Below are 22,500 nucleotides of genomic sequence, written 5' to 3' on the forward strand. Positions count from 1 at the left end.
CGCCACAATTACATAGTAAAGACGACAGCATCAATCTACCGTCTCTATACACGTATAGCAGCGATCACGTGACGCGTGACATATAAATAATAACGCTACAATTACAAAGCAAAGACGACAGCATCAATATACCGTCTCAATACACGTATCAGGGATCACGTGACGTGAGATTCAAGTAATAACGCTACAATTACAAAGAGGACTGCATCAAAACGGTCTCAATACACGTAGCAGGGTTCACGCGACGTGAGATTCAAGACGCGACAGATAACAGGGTTCTTCTGTTTAAGACTTAATGAAGAGAAGACTCACCATGTTATCGCTGGGAGTACAGTCCACCACCATGTTGGAGAGGACGGGGCCTGGCGTCGACTTGTAGACCTCCACCACCTCCACCAGGATGCCAGTCTGCGAGAGAAACAAAACAAACAAATAAATAAATATAAATTAAGCAGGTCAATTTCATACCAACACTTCACTGACACCTACAAGCTGACATATAAAAAATACAAGGATGAGTTATCCTCAACAATTCGCTGATATCTAAAGCGTTCAGTGAACAAATAAAAAGTTGACAAATAAAGACATGAATGATTTATTACCATAATTTCAACGATACCTACAAGTTGACAAATAAATAGAGACATGGGTGATTTATATGATCAACATTTCGCTGATGCCTATAGCGTTCAGCAGACGAACAAATAAATGTTTGGATGTTTTTATTTAATTTATGAATAATTAACTGAAGTCTGAAGCGTTCAGTCTGTACCTTGATTCTGGGACAATAAGTATTATTATTATTATTATTATTATTATTATTATTATTATTATTATTATTATTATTATATTATTTTATTATTATTGTTGTTGTTGTTGTTGTTGTTGTTGTTATAAAAATATATATTATATAAATATGAAAAATATATATAAATAAATATAAAAATAATAAGATAATAATAAAAAAAAGTAAAGTAATAAAAATAAATATATATAATACAAATAAACTAAAAATAAAAATGCCAAAACAATAATTTTTACAGTTTGATTTTTAGTTTATTTTTATGATATTAATTTTTATTCTTATTACTTCACTTATTATTTTTTTATTTTCATTTTTATAATTTTAATTTTTATTTTTATTATGATTATTTAATAATAATTTTTATATTTATTTATATTTTTCATATTACTATTATATTATTATTATTATTATTATTATAACAAACACCAAGACACAATCATCATTATATGGTGCTGGAGCTAATTGATATAGATTAAGCAATTCCTTTTATTGTTTTAGTTTTAGCTGGCCTTATGCCAGCACGGGCACTTGCTCTAGGGCAGCCCGTGAGCTCACTACACATCAGTGATCCAATGCTCTAAATTGCAGTTAGATAAGAGAGAGAGAGAGAGTTTCGTCAGTTTCAGAAAAAAAAATCTGAGAGAGAAAGAGAAAGTAAGTTTCGTCAGTTTCAGAAAAACAAAACAAAGAATTCTGAGAGAGAGAGAGAGAGAGAGAGAGAGAGAGAGAGAGAGAGAGAGAGAGAGAGAGAGAGAGATGCATCACCCCTGAGAAGCCTCTGACGTCACGAAATGTAGGCATCATCAAAGAGGCTCCTTTTCAGGCCCTCAAGTGTCCGGTTCAGGAATTAAGGTTCAAATGTCCCGGATGTGGCACAGGGCCATTTCTTCGTCTTTTCTTTTGGCGTCTTCTGTTACTGAATGAAAACTCTCTATTTAAAAAGAAAAGAGAGAGTCCATTTATAAGAAGAGACTGCGTTCATTGAAAACAAATACAAAATGCGCCGAAGTTTCTTCGGCGTAATCGAGTTTTCTGTCCAGCGCATAATGCTGAATGAAACTCTCGGCCGCGGCCCATTTAACTCTCAGCCGAGTTCCATGAAACTCTCAGCTGCAGTCCATGAAACTCTCAGCCGCGGCCCATGAAACTCAGTTGCGGCCTATGAAATTTTCAGCCACAGCCCAGTGGTGGCCTGTGTCATTGCACCACTGTCTAACTTTAACCTCAAACAAAATAAAAACTACCGAGGCTAGAGAGCTGCAATTTGGTATGTTTGACGATTGGAGGGTGGACGATCACCGTACCAATTTGCAGCCCTCTACCCTCAATAGTTTTCAAGATCTAAGGGCGGACGGACAGACGAAAAGCATCGCCTCAATAGTTTTCTTTGACGGTAAACTAAAAAAATAAAAAGAAAAGACTGTGCCCGGCCACTTAAACCCCGGTCGAGCTGAGAGTCATGTCATTGGAACGTCTCCAAGAAAAGTTTCTGGCTTGAAACCTCTGGCACCGAGTCATCACTTGCCCATTTGCCATCCACATCATCGCGCGACCTTGGCAATGCGCATGCGTCAACCTGGGGAGACCATGTGGTTGCACATCCGGCTATATTGTACCTATCTTTTTTTTTATTTTTAAGGAAATTGTGAGTGTCGCCCGCTGCTGAAAAGCCGACATTACAGATGTTGCTTGGTATTGTATAAGATGTCATTAATGAATTTACAATGACTTTGCCTTTGATATGATAAATCTTGAACGCTTGCTACGTGGGAGGGTTCAACGGGTAGCTTATGAGGCTTGTGTGTGTGTGTGTGTGTGTGTGTGTGTGTGTGTGAAGGTTCCTGCGTGAGTGTTGTTATTGTTCAGCAACTGGAGAATGCCACCACCCCATATTAGGGGAAACGAGTTAGTTTCTCTCTCTCTCTCTCTCTCTCTCTCTCTCTCTCTCTCTCTCTCTCTCTATATATATATATATATATATATATATATAATATATATAATTATATATATATATAGTATATATATATATATATATATATATATATATACGTATATACATATATAATATTGTAATGATGTATACTAAATATATACATCGAAAGTGGCATGCAACATCGAAAGCAATTTACAAGTTAATTCATTTACAATTTTACTTATCAGAGCATCATCTGTTTATGACCCCCCCAAATAAATAAAAGATACTTCCACTTTCACTGAGAGAGAGAGAGAGAGAGAGAGAGAGAGAGAGAGAGAGAGAGAGAGAGAGAGAGTAGAGATGACCTGACCTGGGCCTTCTGGAAAGGGGACCAGGAATAAGCGATGTTTCTCCACGCGTTGGAAAACAAAAAAATAAATATATTCATGACTCAGCAACTGGCATACACATTGATATCTGTGTGGAAAACGATTTTCTTTCACTTGAGGGAAGCGAGAGAGAGAGAGAGAGAGAGAGGAGAGAGAGAGAGAGAGAGAGAGAGAATCTAGGACGATTACCCAGTTTGATGGTAAAAATTCTGACGGAGATGAACGATCACATCTTGTGTTTCTCTCTCTCTCTCTCTCTCTCTCTCTCTCTCTCTCTATATATATATATATATATATATATATATATATATATATATATATATATATATATATATATATATATATATATATATATATAGTATATATATATATATATATATATATATATATATATATACCATAGCTGCGACCCACAATAGTCGACTAATGGCTAGGTGCATATTTTTTTGAAGTCCACATCGGCTCCCCTGGATTTTAAGGACACGCCCACACGTTCTTCCTCGCCCGGTTCGAGGATCGAACCCGCGCTACCAACCCGGCTATCGAGGCCTTAGAGAGAGAGAGAGAGAGAGACGAGAGAGAGAAGAGAGAGAGAGAGAGAGAGAAGACTAACATCTTTATTGCATATAAGTAATCCCCGTTTTTTATGTTTTATTTTTTTATTTTTTTTGGTAATCTTTCGCCAGTACAGAAATTCCTCAGAGGATTCCTCGCGGATGCAAAATAAATCCTTTGCTCCATAAAGGATTATTTTCACTCCACTGACGGGATAATCCGGCCTCTCCCGGATGGATTCTTTATTTTATTTTGTTTGTTTGTTTGGAGCAAAAATCCTCCTCCGAGCTTAGTCAAATTTACCTCTCTCTCTCTCTCTCTCTCTCTCTCTCTCTCTCTCCTTCAATCATCTATTGTTGGTAATGATTTGGGAATAGCCGTTCGTAAATTACTGCTTGCATACAATCACTAAATCGAATATTCACGCCTTTATTTATTTTTTTCTATGTTTTTATCGAAAAGCTTTCCCCTGAGGAGGTGTGAAAATATTCAACCAAGCTTTTGGGATGCGGTTGCCAGCCCCATGACCGGATATCCCCACTCCGGCTGTGACGACACACCACAGCCGACTAACTGACTATACACGGTACACAACTGACTGATTAGGTAAAGATACATTATAAGCTTACGTGAAAATGGTTAAATATATCTATGAATAATTTGAAAATACTGCTGATACGAGATTACTATAAATGTCTCTCATAAAAAAAAATAGTAATTAAATTACTGATTGGGTAAATATCGTATATAAAAGATGACATTTATAAACTTCCTGGAAGATAATTAATTAAATATATATCTACAAATAATTTGAAAATACTGCTGATACGAGATTACTATAATGTCTCTTGTTCAAAAAAATGTAGTAATTAAATTACTGATTTGGTAAATATCGTATATAAAAGATGACATTTATAACTTCCTGGAAAGAATTAATCGGACAGCAAAACCAAATCGACAAAAAATCCATTAAAACATCAGCAAATACAAGATGGTGGATGGAAAACTTAATAACAGCAACAACCGAGAATAAAATGACAAGAGAGGAATATGAAAAAAAAAAAAAAAAAAAAACAAAAAAAAAAAAAAAAAAAAAAAAAAAAAAAAAAAAAAAAAAAAAAGCGCTTAACCGACCTTCACCTGTTTGCGGTTACCTCCTGAAACTTTCCATAAGACCTTTTCTGTTGCTCCGAGACAAAATGCAAGAACACCCCACCCCTCACCTCACACCCCCACCCCCTCCCCCTCCCCCGCTCCCGCACTTTCACTCTCCCGCAAAATTTCATTTCTGCTTTAAAAGCTTCAGGAGTTTTTACGTAATCGTGTTGGCAATAAACACGTAAAAGTACAATTTATATTTAAATATTTATGTTAGTATTTTTCTCATTAATTTTTTTACAAGATTTATGTGTATTTAGGTTAGCAACACATCTGGGCGGTTACTGTGTTAGTAATTAAGCTAGATTAGTATTATTACCAATGTTGATTATACATCTGGACTGTTAGTTTTGATAGTAACAAGTATAGGTTGTTTATCACGTTAGCAACAAAACAGGGTTGCTATTCTGTCAGTAACAAGTACAAGTAGTTACCCTGTTAATAACAAAGTTGGATTGCTATCCTGTCAATAACAAGTACAGGTAGTTTAGTTATCCTGTTAATAACAAAGATGGATTTCTATCCTGTCAGTGACAAGTACAGAATAACATTGTTATTCTGTCAGTAACAAGTACAGGTAGTTATCCAGTTGATAACATTGGTATTCTGTCAGTAACAAGTACAGGTAGTTATCCTGTTGATAACATTGGTATTCTGTCAGTAACAAGTACAGGTAGTTATCCTGTTAATAATACTGTTATTCTGTCAGTAACAAGTACAGGTAGTTATTCTGTTGATAACATTGGTATTCTGTTAGTAAAACAAGTACAGGTAGTTATCCTGTTAATAATACTGTTATTCTGTCAGTAACAAGTACAGGTAGTTATTCTGTTGATAACATTGGTATTCTGTTAGTAACAAGTACAGGTAGTTATCCTGTTAATAACACTGTTATTCTGTCAGTAACAAGTACAGGTAGTTATCCTGTTATTAACATTGCTATTGTGTCAGTAACAAGTTAATCCCCTAACTAGCCAAATTAACAACAGGTGAAACTCCTTACGAAAGGAATTTAACTAAACTTTTATAAGGAAAAATTCAAGACAAAATACAGGCAAAAATGAAGATGGATTGTATGCTACCAATTCTGTTTTTAAAAGTATATTTTTCGCCAGGATAAAAACGAAGTCGATTATGTATGATGTGGTTCAATAACACAGGTATTAAGCGTCCCAGCTGTTATAATTAACCTTTTAACAACAGTCAGTATCTACAACCTTGCTTTAAATGGTCGGTCGCATAACCTTGACAATTACTTGAGGATCTAAGTTCCTTTGCACAATTTCCATTTCGAAAGTGTTTAGTATTTCATTTTTCGTCCATTCCTTGAAAGTAAATATTATTCACTTTTACTTATTTTATCTCCATTCGGTTTTTCCATTATTTCTTTTTATATTACAAGATAGGTTGCTCAATACGTATTAATAATAATAATAACAATAATAATAATAATAATAATAATAACAACAATAATAATAATAATAATAATAATAATAATAATAATAATAATAATAATAATAATGATATGCAGCTGATACAGCAATAAATTAATAATAATAATAATAATAATAATAATAATTAATAATAATAATATGTTTTATTGAATATCATGGCAGAATTTACAGAATTTATTTTGTACAGAATTCTTTCAATTCTCCTAATGACTCGAGAGAATTTTGTACAAAATAAATTCTGCCATTGTATTCAATAAACGTGTTTGAAGGAAGGTCTGTTTCCAACATGCACAATAATAATAATAATAATAATAATAATAATAATAATAATAATAATAACAAATAACAATAATAATAATAATAATAATAGAAATAAGAAGGATATGGGATATGCCAGTGGAAATTATACCCATAATCATAGGAGCACTAGGCAAGATCCCAAGATCCCCTGAAAAGGAATCTAGAAAACTAGAGGCTGAAGTAGCTCCAGGACTCATGCAGAAGAGTGTGATCCTAGAAACGGCGCACATAGTAAGAAAAGTGATGGACTCCTAAGGAGGCAGGATGCAACCGGAACCCCACACTATAAATACCACCCAGTCGAATTGGAGACAGTGATAGAGCAAAAAAGAAAAGAAAAAAAAAAAGAAATAATAATAATAATAATAATAATATAGTCATTAAATGAATAAAAATAAAGGACGAAAATAGGCAAATAAAAGCCTCTCTCTCTCTCTCTCTCTCTCTCTCAGTGCAAGAAATAATCCACTTTGCTACAATGCAGTATTAGACAAGTCTCTCTCTCTCTCTCTCTCTCTCTCTCTCTCTCTCTCTCTCTCTCTCTCTCTCTCTCAGCTCAGTGGAATAAACACACAGCTGGGCTACAATGCAGTATCAGAATTAATTGGCATAAAAGCTGGAGCAACATCACGAAGGGGGCGAAAGATAACAATAGGTTTGCCTGCCATTAAAGACGATCTTAATGGCTGGTATTGTAATTACCTGGTTGTGAATTTTATTTTTTTTAAGTTGTTACAGAATTATTTAGGACAGTGTTTCATGACGTATCATGAAAGACTGTCTTTTGGTGAACGTGGAGAATTCGGCGTGATTTTGAATGTGGAATAATAATAATAATAATAATAATAATAATAACAATAATAATAATAATAATAATAATAATAATAATATAATAATAATAATGATAATAATAATATTGATGTCGCAATACCATGGGACACCAGAGTTGAAGAGAAAGAGAGGGAAAATATGGATAAGTATCAAGATCTGAAAATAGAAATAAGAAGGATATGGGATATGCCAGTGGAAATCGTACCCATAATCATAGGAGCACTAGGCACGATCCCAAGATCCCTGAAAAGGAATCTAGAAAAACTAGAGGCTGAAGTAGCTCCAGGACTCATGCAGAAGAGTGTGATCCTAGAAACGGCACACATAGTAAGAACAGTGATGGACTCCTAAGGAGGCAGGATGCACCCGGAACCCCACACTATAAATACCACCCAGTCGAAACTGAGGACTATGATAGAGCAAAAAGAAAAAAAAAATAATAATATTGTTGAATCTATCTACAATTGTAGCAGCTATCAGATTCAATAAAATATGCTTAAATGAAGGGTTACTCCCGACTAATAATAATAATAATAATAATAATAATAATAATAATAATAATTGTTGATCTAACTACATTGTAGCAGCTATCAGATTCAATAAAATATGCTTAATAAAGGGTTACTCCCGACTTATAATAATAATGATATTTATAATAATAATAATAATAATAATAATAATAATAATAATAATATAATAATGGAAAAGTAAATCCATAGTAGAATGTCTGTTTGAATTTGTTATTATTTAAAATATATTAAATATAAAAGCAAAATCAAACAGACATAGTACTGTGGATTTACTTTTCCATTTTATTGACTCGTGTGATTATAGTTTTCTTTGAATAATAATAATAATAATAATAATTAATAATAATAATAATAATAATAATAAAATGAGACATAATGACTATCTATCATAGTATATTTCTCCAAGCCGTGAATTTAACAATTATTTATTTAAAATTTTTCTATTTAACACTGATTCATCAAACGAAACAAAAAAAAAAAAAAAAAACAAAAAAAAAAATAGTTTTCATTACTCATGAAAATACAAAAAATAGTACAGAAAATAAAAAAAAAAAAAAAAAAAAAAAAATACCAAGAGTAGAGAGAGAGAGAGAGAGAGAGAGAGAGAGAGAGAGAGAGAGAGAATTTTTTATGGACGCATATATGTATTTGATTCAAGCATCTTGCTTTGTTAATACGAGCTTGTTGGTGCGCGCTACATGCACTGGAACCTGACGCTGCTGTCTCCCCCCATCCTTTAATTCCCTTACCTACCTACCTCGCCCCCACCCGGGGCGGACAAACCGGTTTGCATGGGGTGGGTGGCTGTGTCATGTCTCCCCTACTGTCACCTGGGGGAGGACAAACAAGATCCACTCAGATCTTATTTTTGTAAATTATTCATACTTTACTCTTACTTTCCATCTCCCTACGTTAGTTATATTTTTCAAATAACTGGCCTGTCTTTGTTTGGGTTTTACTGAGAATTCTTCTTCTTCTTCTTCCTCAAGACGCTGGAGAACTTGGACTCTATTTCTTATCTATTTCCCCCGCAGTCACTCTCCTTCCTCCATTCATAAATTTCCCCCCAACTCTGTCTCGCTCTCAGCATCTTTCCCTGAATATAAACTCTGGGGAGACTCCCCTTTTTAGAACAGAGTACATCCCAGAACTTGAGGATGTTGTCTCCTGACGGTCTCCCCCATTTTCCTTCTGGGTCGAATCATTCTAAAATGTTACTGAAGCGTCTCTTGAAAAGATAGAATACACGATCCGAGTTTTGGAACGTAATAATTGAATTAAATGCACAACAATCATATAGCGGTCACAGATTTAAAGTCTTCCAGCAATCCCATCTAGCCGTCGATAGATGGCACCCTTTTTTTTTATTTATTTATTTATTTTTTTTTTAAACACAAGGTGACCCTCATTCAATTAAACTGTCAAACCGCTGCTAGCCACAATTTGACATCACTGCTCCCGTTTTGACAATTTGGAAGGAGGAGGGGCAGCTTTAATGTTATTTTTCATTATGTTCCTGCCTTCTTCTACTCCCCTTTTCTCCATTTCTTCTTCGTCTTCTACTTCTTCTTCTTCTTTCTTCTACTTGACGTTCTTGTTAAGGCACATTTATCATTGTGCATTCAAGCCGAAATAATTATTAGGCAGAGAAAAAAGATACTAATTATAAAAGCATAAAAAATAAAATGCTATACACGCACACACTCACACACACACACACATACATACATACATCATACTACTATATATACATACATATATACATACATATATATATATATATATATATATATCTAATATATATATATATATATATATATATATATATATATATTATATATATATCTGTTATTATATATATAAAAGCTCATTGGTGATATTCAAGAAAAACTGTGGAGACTTGGAAAAATAATTACTGTAGGCATCACACCCCTTAAAGGTAGCATCACTCCCTCACCCCCCCCCCCCCCCCCCCCCCAAAAAAAAAAAAAAAAAAAAAATAGGCCGAAAGTTTCACGCGACTTCAAACCCCTCAGGAAGGGAGACAAAAAAAACTGATAATAATAATTATGACCTTAGAAAACAATCGATAAAAAAAACCCCTCAAGAATAAACGGAGATTAGACGCAACGTTCGTCGAGAGGAATTTTGGGGGTAGCCATAGGTGCTGCTGGCATTAGCCCTTTAAATATTTACCGCCCGCTACCATCCCGGGCACACTACAGCTGGTTTCGAAAACAAACTTGTACAGAGAGAGAGAGAGAGAGAGAGAGAGAGAGAAGAGAGGGCTTGCGTAAGAAGAGGAAAGGTATAAAATTCCAATCTTCCTAGAAGTGTGTGTGTGTTGATGTGTTTGCTAGAGAGAGAGAGAGAGAGAGAGAGAGAGAGAGAGAGAGAGAGAGAGAGAGAGAGAGAGGTGAGGATGTTTCATGTGTTATTGGCACTTCTGTCTATAGAATACGCCCACGCGGATGAACTCAAAAGGAAACAAAATTGTTTGGACTTATAATTCCCCAGGGGGGCGGGAGGGGGGGGAGGGGGGGAGGGGAGGCCTGGCGAATCGGGAAAGGGGATGTTTACGTGCAAAAAATAGGCAACCGGAAACTCGGGTAAGAATTCGTTACATAATATAAATTATGTACATTTGTATATATAATTATACATACAGATCTGTATATGTATAATTATTAGGGGGTGGGGCAAGCAGTTTCATCCTAAAATAATTGCTGCAACCCTCGACGGCTGATTATAAATAATAATAATATAATAATAATAATAATAATAATAATAATAATAATAATAATAATAATAATTTTCAACCTGCACTAAGTGCGTCTAACTCTATCAGGTACAATAGAGTTTTGAAAGAATATATGCAGAGACTCAAGGCGATACTCAAGTCAAAACTCAACGCCGGAAATATGATGAAAAGCCATAAACACGATGGGCAGTTGCCCAGTAATCAGATACAGCGCAGGAATAGTCGAATGGACGAAGGCAGAACTCCGCAGCATAGATCAGAAAAACCAGGAAACATATGACAATACACAAAGCACTACACCCAAGAGCAAATACGGACAGACTATACATAACACGAAAGGAAGGAGGGAGAGGACTACAAAGTATAGAGGACTGCGTCAACATCGAAAACAGAGCACTGGGGCAATATCTGAAAACTAGTGAAGACGAGTGGCTAAAAGTGCATGGGAAGAAGGACTAATAAAAGCAGACGAAGACCCAGAAAGATACAGAAGACAGGAGAAAGACAGGAAAGAACAGAGGAATGGCACAACAAACCAATGCACGGACAATACATGAGACAGACTAAAGAACTAGCCAGCGATGACAATTGGCAATGGCTACAGAGGGGAGAGCTAAAGAAGGAAACTGAAGGAATGATAAACAGCGGCAACAAGATCAGGCCCTAAGAACCAGATATGTTCAAAGTACGATAAGACGGAAATAACATCTCTCCATATGTAGGAAGTGCAATACGAAAAGTGAAACCATAAACCACATAGCAAGTGAATGCCCGGCACTTGCACAGAACCAGTACAAAAAGAGGCATGATTCAGTAGCAAAAGCCCTCCACTGGAGCCTGTGCAAGAAACATCAGCTACCTTGCAGTAATAAGTGGTACGAGCACCAACCTGAAGGAGTGATAGAAAACGATCAGGCAAAGATCCTCTGGGACTATGGTATCAGAACGGATAGGGTGATACGTGCAAACAGACCAGACGTGACGTTGATTGACAAGGTCAAGAGAAAAGTATCACTCATTGATGTCGCAATACCATGGGACACCAGATTGTTGAAGAGAAAGAGAGGGAAAAATTGGATAAGTATCAAGATCTGAAAATAGAAATAAGAAGGATATGGGATATGCCAGTGGAAAACCGTACCCATAATAATAGGAGCACTAGGCACCGATCCCAAGATCCCTTGAAAGGAAGCCTAGAAAAAACTTAGAGGCTGGAAGTAGCTCCAGCCAGGACTCAATGCAGAAAGAGTGGGTGAGCCTAGGAAAAAGCCACCACACATAGTAAGAACGAGTGACGGGACGCCTTAAGGGAAGGGGCAGGATGCAGCCTGGAACCCCACACTATAAATACCACCCAGTCGAATTGGAGGACTGTGATAGAGCAAAAAAAAAAAAAAAAAAAAAAAAAAAAAAAAAAAAAAAAAAAAAAAACAATAATAATAACATAATAATAATAATAGCAGTTTTCAAACGGCATTTAATTTATATAGAATCTCCTCAATTCTTCTTACTGTCTTTTCCTCATCAGCATGTAGCTGGTTTATCAGATTTCCTAAGGACATATAAAGATGTCAGTTGTCTTAGGTTGATTTCCTCTGACGTGTCCACAGCGCACAGGCCAGTCATCTATGAGAGTGAATTATGATACGTCGTTTACAGGTATCACAATTCACTCTCATAGATGAACTGCCTGTGCGCTGTGGACACGTCAGAGGAAATCAACCTAAGACAACTGAAATCTTATATGTCCTTAGGAAATCTGATAAACCAGCTACATGCTGATGAGGAAAAGACAATAAGGAGAACTGAGGAAGATTCTATATAAATTAAATGCCGTTGAAACTGCTATAATATTCAATGCTACTGTCCTCAGAGAAGGCCTCCATCCTAATAATAATAATAATAATAATAATAATAAAAATAATAATAATAATAATATCATACTCGGTATAAAACCCTCTTTTTAAACAGATACTGCTAAAAGATATTGGTGCCAGCAATATTATTTATTATAAATATAATAATAATAATAATAATAATAATAATAATAATAATAATAATAATAATAATAATAATAATATAATAATAGATGAGAGAGGAATACAAATACCTGGGAATAATGGAAGGAGGGGATATAAAACATCAAGAGATGAAGGACACGATCAGGAAAGAATATATGCAGAGACTCAAGGCGATACTCAAGTCAAAACTCAACGCCGGAAATATGATAAAAGCCATAAACACATGGGACGTGCCAGTAATCAGATACAGCGCAGGAATAGTGGAATGGACGAAGGCAGAACTTCGCAGCATAGACCGGAAAACGAGGAAACATATGACAATACACAAAGCACTACACCCAAGAGCAACTACAGACAGACTATACACAAAACGAAAGGAAGGAGGGAGGGGACTACTAAGCATAGAGGACTGGGTCAACATCGAGAACAGAGCACTGGGGCAATATATGAAGACCAGTGAAGACGAGTGGCTTAAGAGTGCATGGGAAGAAGGACTGATAAAAGTAGACGAAGACCCAGAAATATACAGAGACAGGAGAAAGACAAGCCGAACAGAGGAATGGCATAACAAACCAATGCACGGACAATACATGAGACAGACTAAAGAACTAGCCAGCGATGACACGTGGCAATGGCTACTGAGGGGAGAGCTCAAGAAGGAAAGAAAAGGAACTGAAGGAATATACGAGGCACAAGATCAGGCCCTAAGAACCAGATATGCCCCAGGTCCCTCAGTGTGAGGCACCTATAATGTCTACCAGAGAGTTGCTAGTACATGTTCCGGTATATTTTGCATCTTCCAATCTTGGATGGTCTGGGATGCAGCTTAGATATTTGTCGAGCTTATTCTTAAACACATCTACGCTCACTCCTGATATATTCCTCAGATGAGCTGGCAAATTGTGTTGAATAGACGCTGCATTGTCTATGCTGGTGCGTAGTGGATTAATGTCCTGTGTGCTTTCCTTATTTTTCCTGGTACAGTTTTGGGCACTATTAATTTACCTCTATTTGCTTTCTGATATTTTTAGCTCCATGATGTTTTCGGCAATTCCGTCTATCTGTTTCCATGCCTGAATTATCATGTAGCGTTCTCTTCTCCTTTCTAGACTATATAATTTTGAAGATTGTAGTCTTTCCCAGTAGTCAAGATCCTTATCTTCTTCTATTCTAGCTGTAAAGGACCTTTGTACACTATCTATTTGTGCAATATCCTTTTGATAGTGTGGGTACCATATCATATTGCAATATTCAAGTGGACTACGAACATACGTTTTATAAAGCATAATCATGCGTTCAGCTTTTCTTGTTTTGAAGTGCCGTAACAACATTCCCATATTTGCTTTACATTTTGCCAATAGAATTGCTATTTGATCATTGCATAACATGTTCCTATTCAACATCACACCAAGGTCTTTAACTGCTTCCTTATTTGTGATTGTCTCATTATTAGGTCCCCTATATGCATATAGCTTTCCTTCTCTATTTCCATAATTTACTGATTCAAATTTATCAGAGTTAAATACCATCCTATTTACCTCTGCCCAATCATATACTTTGTTAAGGTCTCTTTGTAGCGCGTTCCTATCTTCATCACAATTAATTTCTCTACTTATTCTTGTCATCGGCGAAACTACTCACTACCGAATCCTTAACATTACTGTCTATGTCTGCAATCATAATAACAAACAGTAATGCAGCTAACACCGTACCTTGCGGCACACCGGATATTACCTTAGAGAAGAGAGAGAGAGAGAGAGAGAGAGAGAGAGAGAGAGAGAATGCTGGAATGCTCATTACATGAAAGGGATTTGACCTGCTGCCGAGTGTGTAAGCACTTGAGAGGCTATGTTAGTTTTCTTGTACTAGGTTTTAGAAGTTGCTAAAGTGACTGTTTGTTCTTACAAGGTGAAAACAGGGAGATTATATTATTTGTTATTTCTTTATTTATTTATCTATTTATTTTGAAGAGTAATTATTGTTCCACATTAGGGCCCGTGTAAGATAAAGGCTAAGGTTACGTTTCTACTTGTCAAAGGATAACTCTTAATAAATTCTATTTAATTGGCATTTTAACGCCATTATGCTGAACTTGCTTTGCCGCTTCATATATCTAATAAAAGGAGCCCACAAAAATGGCAAAATATAGAAAGTAAGTACTGTATTTAAGTCTCTGAAAGATAGTACTTACTTTCTATATTCTGGCGTTTTTATGGGCCCTTTTTACGTAGTATATGGAATTCTGTTGCAACTAGACATTTTTACCAGTCTCTCTCTCTCTCTCTCTCTCTCTCTCTATCCATATATATTATATATATATATATATATATATATATATATATAATATATATATATCATATATATACTATATATATATATACTACATATATATATTTATATATATAATATATATATATATATATATATATATATAAATTAATAAAAAAAGTTATAACCTATACCTAATTCATGAGAACTCTTACCATTCCTTAATATAAATGTTTTATTATCTCTCAATAAGTAGCCAATCAAAACATAAAACCTAATAAATAACAAAGTAAACACCACTACAAAAAAAAAGGGGAAAAAAATAAATACAGAACACACCTGACGCCCAAGCACAAACAAAAGTGCAACGGGGCGAATATAAATAGAAATTCGGTGCGGTTTTTTTTTTTTTTTTTTGTGCTTGCTTGCTTGCCGAATGCACAATGAACACTCACAGGCAACAGGAATGGGTTTGGCCCCGCCTCAAAAACAATAAAAATAAAAATAAATAAATAAATAAACAACAAAAAAGTCACTCGGCTCAAGGAATGAATCAATAAAACAAAAACAAAACAATATGAATGGTGCGCTTCGCTGAAACAAACATGTCAGCATCAGTCTCTCTCTCTCTCTCTCTCTCTCTCTCTCTCTCTCTCTCTCTCTCTCTCTCTCTGGGGAAAAGCCGGCCTATGCAATATCAATTAACAATTTAAAACAAGCAATGAACAGGCTGGTAGTCAGGCTAACATGACAATATATATATATATATATATATATATATATTATATATATATAATATATATATAAGTTCCCCCTACCTTGCTATAGACGGACCGGGACAAAAAATAACATACACACACGCCTTCCTTCCCCCCACCCCCCCCCCCACGCTCCCCCCCTGGGGGGTTAGGGGGGAAGGTGAAATAACAGTCCGATCCATGGCGGTCCCAAAATGCAGTTAATGGACTGAGATGAATGAAACAATAGCGTCCACGTGGCACGTGGGTCTCACGAGGCGATGAAAAGAGAGAGAGAGTGTGTGTGTGTGTGTTGCAGAGTTGCAATGCATTTAATCTAGATTTGTCCTCCTCCTCCTCCTCCTCATCCTCCTGCCCCACCATCCACTCGAACCCCTGTCCCAAAAAGAGCACAGGTATAGGCCCGCCGGCGCATGCGCATATACGCACTGTCTCGTCCCTTTGCCCTCTGTGATTTTGACAGTCTTCAATGGATGGTCATTGTTTATAATTTCCCCTCCATTTTCCCACCTCTTTCTTCTTTTCCACCCCCCCCCCCCCACCGATACATTCGTTTTTTTCCCTGCTACACTGAATCCCCGCTCCCCTACCCCCCCCTCCCCCCCAACGTCCTCTCTCCTCCCCCAAACCGTCCTGCCTGTTGTAACCAAATCGCACACTGCACCCATATGCTTCCAGAAGGTAAAAGAAAAGAAAGGAAAAGAAAAAAAAAGGGGGGGGGGCTGTAACCAAACCAAAAAAGATGGCGTAACCAACAGCTCTGAGCTGATGAAGGTTTTTCATCAGCTCTTACCCCCCCCCCCCCCCCCCCCCCCCAACCCCCCCCCCCCCCCACCACACACACCACAAAAGGACAAAAGGGACCAGTCCCCCCACACCACTCCCATTGGGGGGACCCCCACCCACAACCCCCAAGCTAGACACCCTACACCCAAGCTAGACAAACCCGACCCGCGAGCACACCCTTGGAGGAATAATATGTACCCCCACACCCCCTTGGGCAAACTTACTATAATCAGGGTCTGTAGGAAGACCTTTAAAATTGTTGCAAAGATGTTTTTTTTCCTGGTGTTACCATATGTTTACGTAGTCAATAACTTGTTTCCCTGTAAAACCGATGAGGACATTAGTATTGAGAGAGAGAGAGAGAGAGAGAGAGAGGAGAGAGGAGATCGAGAGAGAGAGAGAGAGAGAAAATGGAATTAAACGTGACGAATTTACCATGGTCCAAGTGGAAAAAAAATTAGATGAAAAAGTGCAAAAAGTGTGTGTGAGTGTAAAAAAACCCTGGTACGAGTAAATGTAAAACTTTTTCATTTTACTCATGGCACGTAAAAATCTTTTTTACTCCTTTCCTGAACGATAAAGGAGACATTCCTGGTGAAGAAAAAGTAGAAGAAGAAGAATGAGAAAAAGAAGAAGAAAAGTGAAACAAGATGAAACATTAGGGAGCTTACACTCACACACACACACACAATACATATACCTGCCGCAATTTTCTCATCTTGAGACCCGGGTCAAGGTCGCGGGGGGGGGGGGCGGGGGGGGGGAGGGGGGGGGGGTGGGGGGCGGGGGGGGGGGGGGGGGGGGGGTGGGGGGTGGGGGGGGGGGGGTGAATTAAATATACTTATCTGCAAGGGAGACGACACAGAGGTGCATTAGCCTGCAGCTGAATTCAAATGGACTGCAGACAGTGAGTTCCATGACGCACATTTAAATATATATATATATATATACACGTATATATGTACTATATATACACATATGTACTTACCAGTAACCAAATAAGCACAAAAATTCTTAATCCTTCAACAAGGCAAAAATTTCAATGAAATATATAAAAACAAAACACTACGACGGTCGAATAATAATAATAATAATAATAATATAATATAATAATAATAAATCTTATTGAAAGATACTGCTGCATGATGCAGCAATCTCTTTCAACAAGACTTGTTTGAAAGAGGTTCTCCTTCCAAATAATAATAATTAATATAATAATAATAATAAATAATAATAATAATAATAATAATAATAATAATAATAATAATAATAATAATAATGCGCTATGCCTCTCAACTACGGAAACCCAGAGCGAGCCATATATATATACAACGAAGGAAAAAAGCCTAAAGTCACGTGACCCCTTTTTTGCTTTCGGGTCACGTCATTAAAGAGCGACTCAATTCCATAAATTGCAACCCACGCAGACACGCCCAGGCGGGGGGGCGGGCGGGTCGGTGGGGGGGATAGTGGGATGGGGGAACGGGGGAATAGGTGGGGGGAAAAAGGGGGGAAAGGGGGGCGGGGGGGAGGGGCGTGGGTGCCTTCGTGTTTGGACGAGAATTTATGACGGCACTAAAAGACGTTCTGAACTGTATGAGGGTGTATGAAGGTGTATAAGCAATCCTGTGGATGCAGATTTATACAGCACACACGAACATGATGGGCTACATACTTACACGCTCGTGTGCAGACACACTGTATATATATATATATATATATATATATATATAGATATATATATAAAAGTTTTGTGTGCACACGGGCGTGTAAGATAGTACGTATCATGTACATGTTGGATGTAATATGTGCATATTAATTTATTATATATATATAATGATATATATATATATATAGTATATATATATATATAATATAATATATTATATTCATAATTACAAATAGTTTTTTAAGTATTATGTCTGCATATTATGTACTTACACTGATGTGTGCGTTCGAAACCAGAAAAGGTATATTGTACCAATGTACATTCTAAGGAAACGCTGCAACTCAAATGCATTAAATTGAAAGCAAAGAGCAGTATTCAAGAATACTCATTCAATAACTGATCAAAAAAGTCTGAAACTGGTCAAAGAGTTTATTAAAAAAAATTGTTTTTTTTATTTTTTCAATATATTTTTGTCAATAAATACCCTTTATTATGTACCCTTCCTATGTAGTTTAGTACATGCATTTAATATTCTTAAGTAAAGAAAATAAAACTTCGGCACAATCGAGTTTTCTATACATCGTATTTAATCAAGACCACCGAAAATAGATTTCTCTTTCGATGATCGGTATAATACTGTATGAGCCGCGGCCTATGCTACTTCAAACACGGCGAGGTGGTGGCCAGACGCAAGACTATGGCTAACTTAAAAAAAAAAAAAAAAAAACTACTGAGGCTAGCGGGCTGCAATTTGGTATGTTTGATGACTGAAGGGTGGATGATCAACATAGCAGTTTGCAGCCCTCTAGCCTCGGTAGTTTTTAAGATCTGAGGGCGGACAGACAAAACCGGCACAACAGTTTTCGTTTCAGAAAACTAAAAAGCTGAGTCAAAAGACCTTCAGCCGAGACAATTGCAAAACGATTGATTTTTAAGTCGCAGTTTTTCTTGAACGAACCGAAATTAGTTTTACACACGTGATCCCTCACTTCCTCCTGAATGTTGTATACGTCCGTAACCCTCCGACTCCACACCCCCCCCCCCAACACCCTTCCTCCTCCTCTCCCGGGAGCTACACCTTATTCAGCTATTGCTCGTTTACGTTAAGTTAAAAAGAAAAAGGGAAGTTATTCGGGGTAATCCCCGAAAAACTCGGGCAAAATAGAAGCAGCGGCTCAGGACGCCATAAACAATGCAAAGATGGCCTCGGTCCAATTCTGCAAAAACCAAGGTCAAGAATATTCTGAGTGAAATTATTTTTCTGTCTGCTGCAACATTATTTACTTCGTGTTCTGTCTCGTCTCCTGCTGCAATCGCCCACATATACTTCATTTTTTCACTTACTCGGGGGAGAGTAAAAAAAGCCTACAACCTTACTTTGTTTGTTCTTGATGGGGGGGATGGGGTGGGGGGCGGCATCAATAACCGACGCCATTAAGAACTAGCAAACCAATCAATCAATCTTGGTGAGGTGGTGAGGGTAGGGGGTGGTAGGAAAGCCTAAAATGGTCTGAAAAAGCAGATTCGCGTTGAGTTAACGATACAGGAATTTTAGGATAGGATTTTGATGATTTATTTATTCGAATGAAAATGTTAAAAATAAATAAATGTAAAATATAAATAATGTGCATGTTAAACAGTACGGAAAAATTATTTCTAATAAAATATAGCGTATTTATTTTCATTTTCGTTGGCGAAACAATGCTCTATTTGACCGTAGATTTTAGCATGCGCCACGAGCAAGGTGGAGGTCGGGTCACGCCTTATTCAAGGAGAGTTTACCTATGCAGCCACAACCCATCTTTTACATATAAATATTATATCTCTTAGAGAGTTCAATGTATAGATCATAATTCTCCTTTTCCTATAGTATTTATTATTATATTTCAGTAGATGAAACCTATCACATGGAACAAGCACACCAGAGGGGCTATTTATTAGCTTGCAATTCAAGCTATCAAAGAATGTTGGTTTCAACCTCCCACCGCTACAGATCCCACACACTGCGGCAGCAACTGATCACGACGCGGAACCAGTGACTCTTCACCGTCCTAGGGGCAGGCGCGCGAACTCGGCGACATCTCAGCGGCATGTCACGGCGCTAGCCGCCATACCAGCGGACCAGTAAACATTCATTGACCCTTCCAGTATTGTGCATCATTCCCAGACGTCTATTGACTACCTCCTTTCACTTTCCCGCTGGAGGGTGGGGGATGAGGGGGATTGGTGGGAGGAGGGGGGGGGAAAGGGGGAGGGGGGAGGGGGAGGGGCTATCCATTAATTCCGCCTTCAGTGATCAATCACGATTTGGGTTCAAAACCCAAACATCACTGACACGTAGTGGATTAAGGCAAGCTCTAACGCCGCCCCCCCTGGAGGCCCCCCCCCGGACCGGTGCATGAGTCATCGTCGTCTGTCTTCATGAAGGAAATGGGGGGGAGGGGGGAAGGGGGGAGGGAGGAAGGAAGGACTCTCTCTCTCTCTCTCTCTCTCTCGAAAAAGACTCCTCAGAAAATAAAAAATGTTTTTTCGTAGAAAGCAATTTCTTCCAAAGGGGCTTCTTTGAAAAAACAAGCAAAACTCTCTCTCTCTCTCTCTCTCTCTCTCTCTCTCTCTCTCTCTCTCTCTCTCCTCTCTCGGTAAAAGATATTTTCCCCCAAAAACAAAAAACAAAAAAATACCTTTCTCATAGTAAACATTACTTTTAAAACAGGGACTTATCGCCGGGAAAATCTCTCTCCAAATAAAGATATTCACCACCCATAATTTTTTTTTGTAAAAAAAAAAATATTTCCTCGTTAAACAAAGACTTCTCTAACAAGCAAAAAAACAATCTTCTCTCTCTCTCTCTCTCTCTCTCTCCTCTCTCTCGTCGTATCTCCTCTAATTCTCCATAAAAAGATATTTTTCCCTCGTAAAGATTTTTTCGTAAGAAAAAAAATATCCTCTCAAAAACCACTTCTCTCTCAAACTCTCTCTCTCTCTCTCTCTCTCTCTCTCTCATCTCTTTCTCAAAATATTCATTTCTCCTCTCTCTCTCTCATTAAAAAGGATAAAATCTCCTCTCTTTCTAAACCCTCTCTATCTCCCCTCTTTTTCAGACCCCTATCTTTTTCCCTCAAGCAACAAAAATAATCTCTTTCTCTCTCTCAAAACTCTCTATCTCTCTTCTCTCTTCTCTCTCTCTCTCTCTCTCTCTTTTCTCCAGAAAAAGATATTTTTCCCTCAAGTAAATTTTCATTTTTTAAAACGTAGGAGATTTCCTCGTTAAACAAAAGGGACTTCTATAACAAGCAAACCTCTTCTCTCTCACTCTCTATCTTCCTCTCTCTCCCTCTTTCTCTCTCTCTTCCCTCTCTCTCTCTCTCTTTCTCGAAAAAGGAAATTTTTTTTTCCCTTTTTTTCAAAGTATTTTTTGTTGAAAAATATACCTCGTAAACAAAAGGACTCTTAACAAGCAAACTCTCTCTCTCTCTCTCTCTCTCTCTCTCTCTCTCTCTCTCTCTCTCTCTCTCTCTGCCTTGGTGGTGCAGCCAAGTCAATATTGAGGCAGACCCATTCTGCAGTTCCTGCCGGCGGACAAGAGGGAAGTGGACAACGGAAAAGGAAGGAAAGGGAAGAAGGAGGAGCGAAAGGCGAGACATAAGGAATAGAAATAATTAAAGACAACTTAAATAAAAATGGAAGAATTCAAAATCTGGAAGGGAGAGAAGAAGGGGGACAGACAGACAGACAGACAGACAGACACAGTGATTAAAAAATAAAGGAAAAGACACAAGAAATAAAAATAATTTCAACAAAAAGTAAATAAGAAGGGAGACGACAAAACCTGAAAGTGAAGGAGGGGAAAGACTGAATTACAGACAGACAGACGATGATGATAACAGGAGACCTTAAAAAAAATGGACCAAACGAGAATCAAAAGAAAATATGATAAAGCACAAAAAATAGCAACATAATCTGTAGTAAAGGAGATTCGTATTTGTTTTAAAAAAAAAAAAAAAAAAAAGAAAAAACTGAGCATAAATAGAGGAAAAAAAAAACAAGCACAGAAAAAAAAAGAATGAATTATTTCAGTGGGAAATGAAACAGAGGGAAAATAGAGATGAGTCACACTATGATAACACATATAGTGAAAGTTAAATGGCAAAAAACATAAAATAAATAAATAAATAGATAAATAGATAAATAAATAGATAAATTATGCTTCGTGAAAAATGACAAGACAGGAAGTTAAAATCATCAGCACAGGATATAATAATTACAAGTATTCTTTGCATCCTGTAAAAAAATTGGGAAC

At 37.1% G+C, this 22,500-nt stretch overlaps 1 protein-coding gene across 1 annotated transcript in view; it reads right to left on the reverse strand.

Moving 5' to 3' along the window:
- Positions 1-22,500, reverse strand: part of LOC135226386 (uncharacterized) — a 234,381-nt gene that overhangs the window by 75,162 nt on the left and 136,719 nt on the right. Inside the window, exon 2 of the mRNA XM_064265865.1 lies at positions 313-408. Within this exon, the coding sequence (XP_064121935.1) occupies positions 313-408 (96 nt within the window). The remainder of the gene's footprint in view (positions 1-312; positions 409-22,500) is intronic.

The sequence above is a fragment of the Macrobrachium nipponense genome, chromosome 14 (genome assembly GCF_015104395.2).
Source record: "Macrobrachium nipponense isolate FS-2020 chromosome 14, ASM1510439v2, whole genome shotgun sequence".
Lineage (NCBI taxonomy): Eukaryota > Metazoa > Arthropoda > Malacostraca > Decapoda > Palaemonidae > Macrobrachium > Macrobrachium nipponense.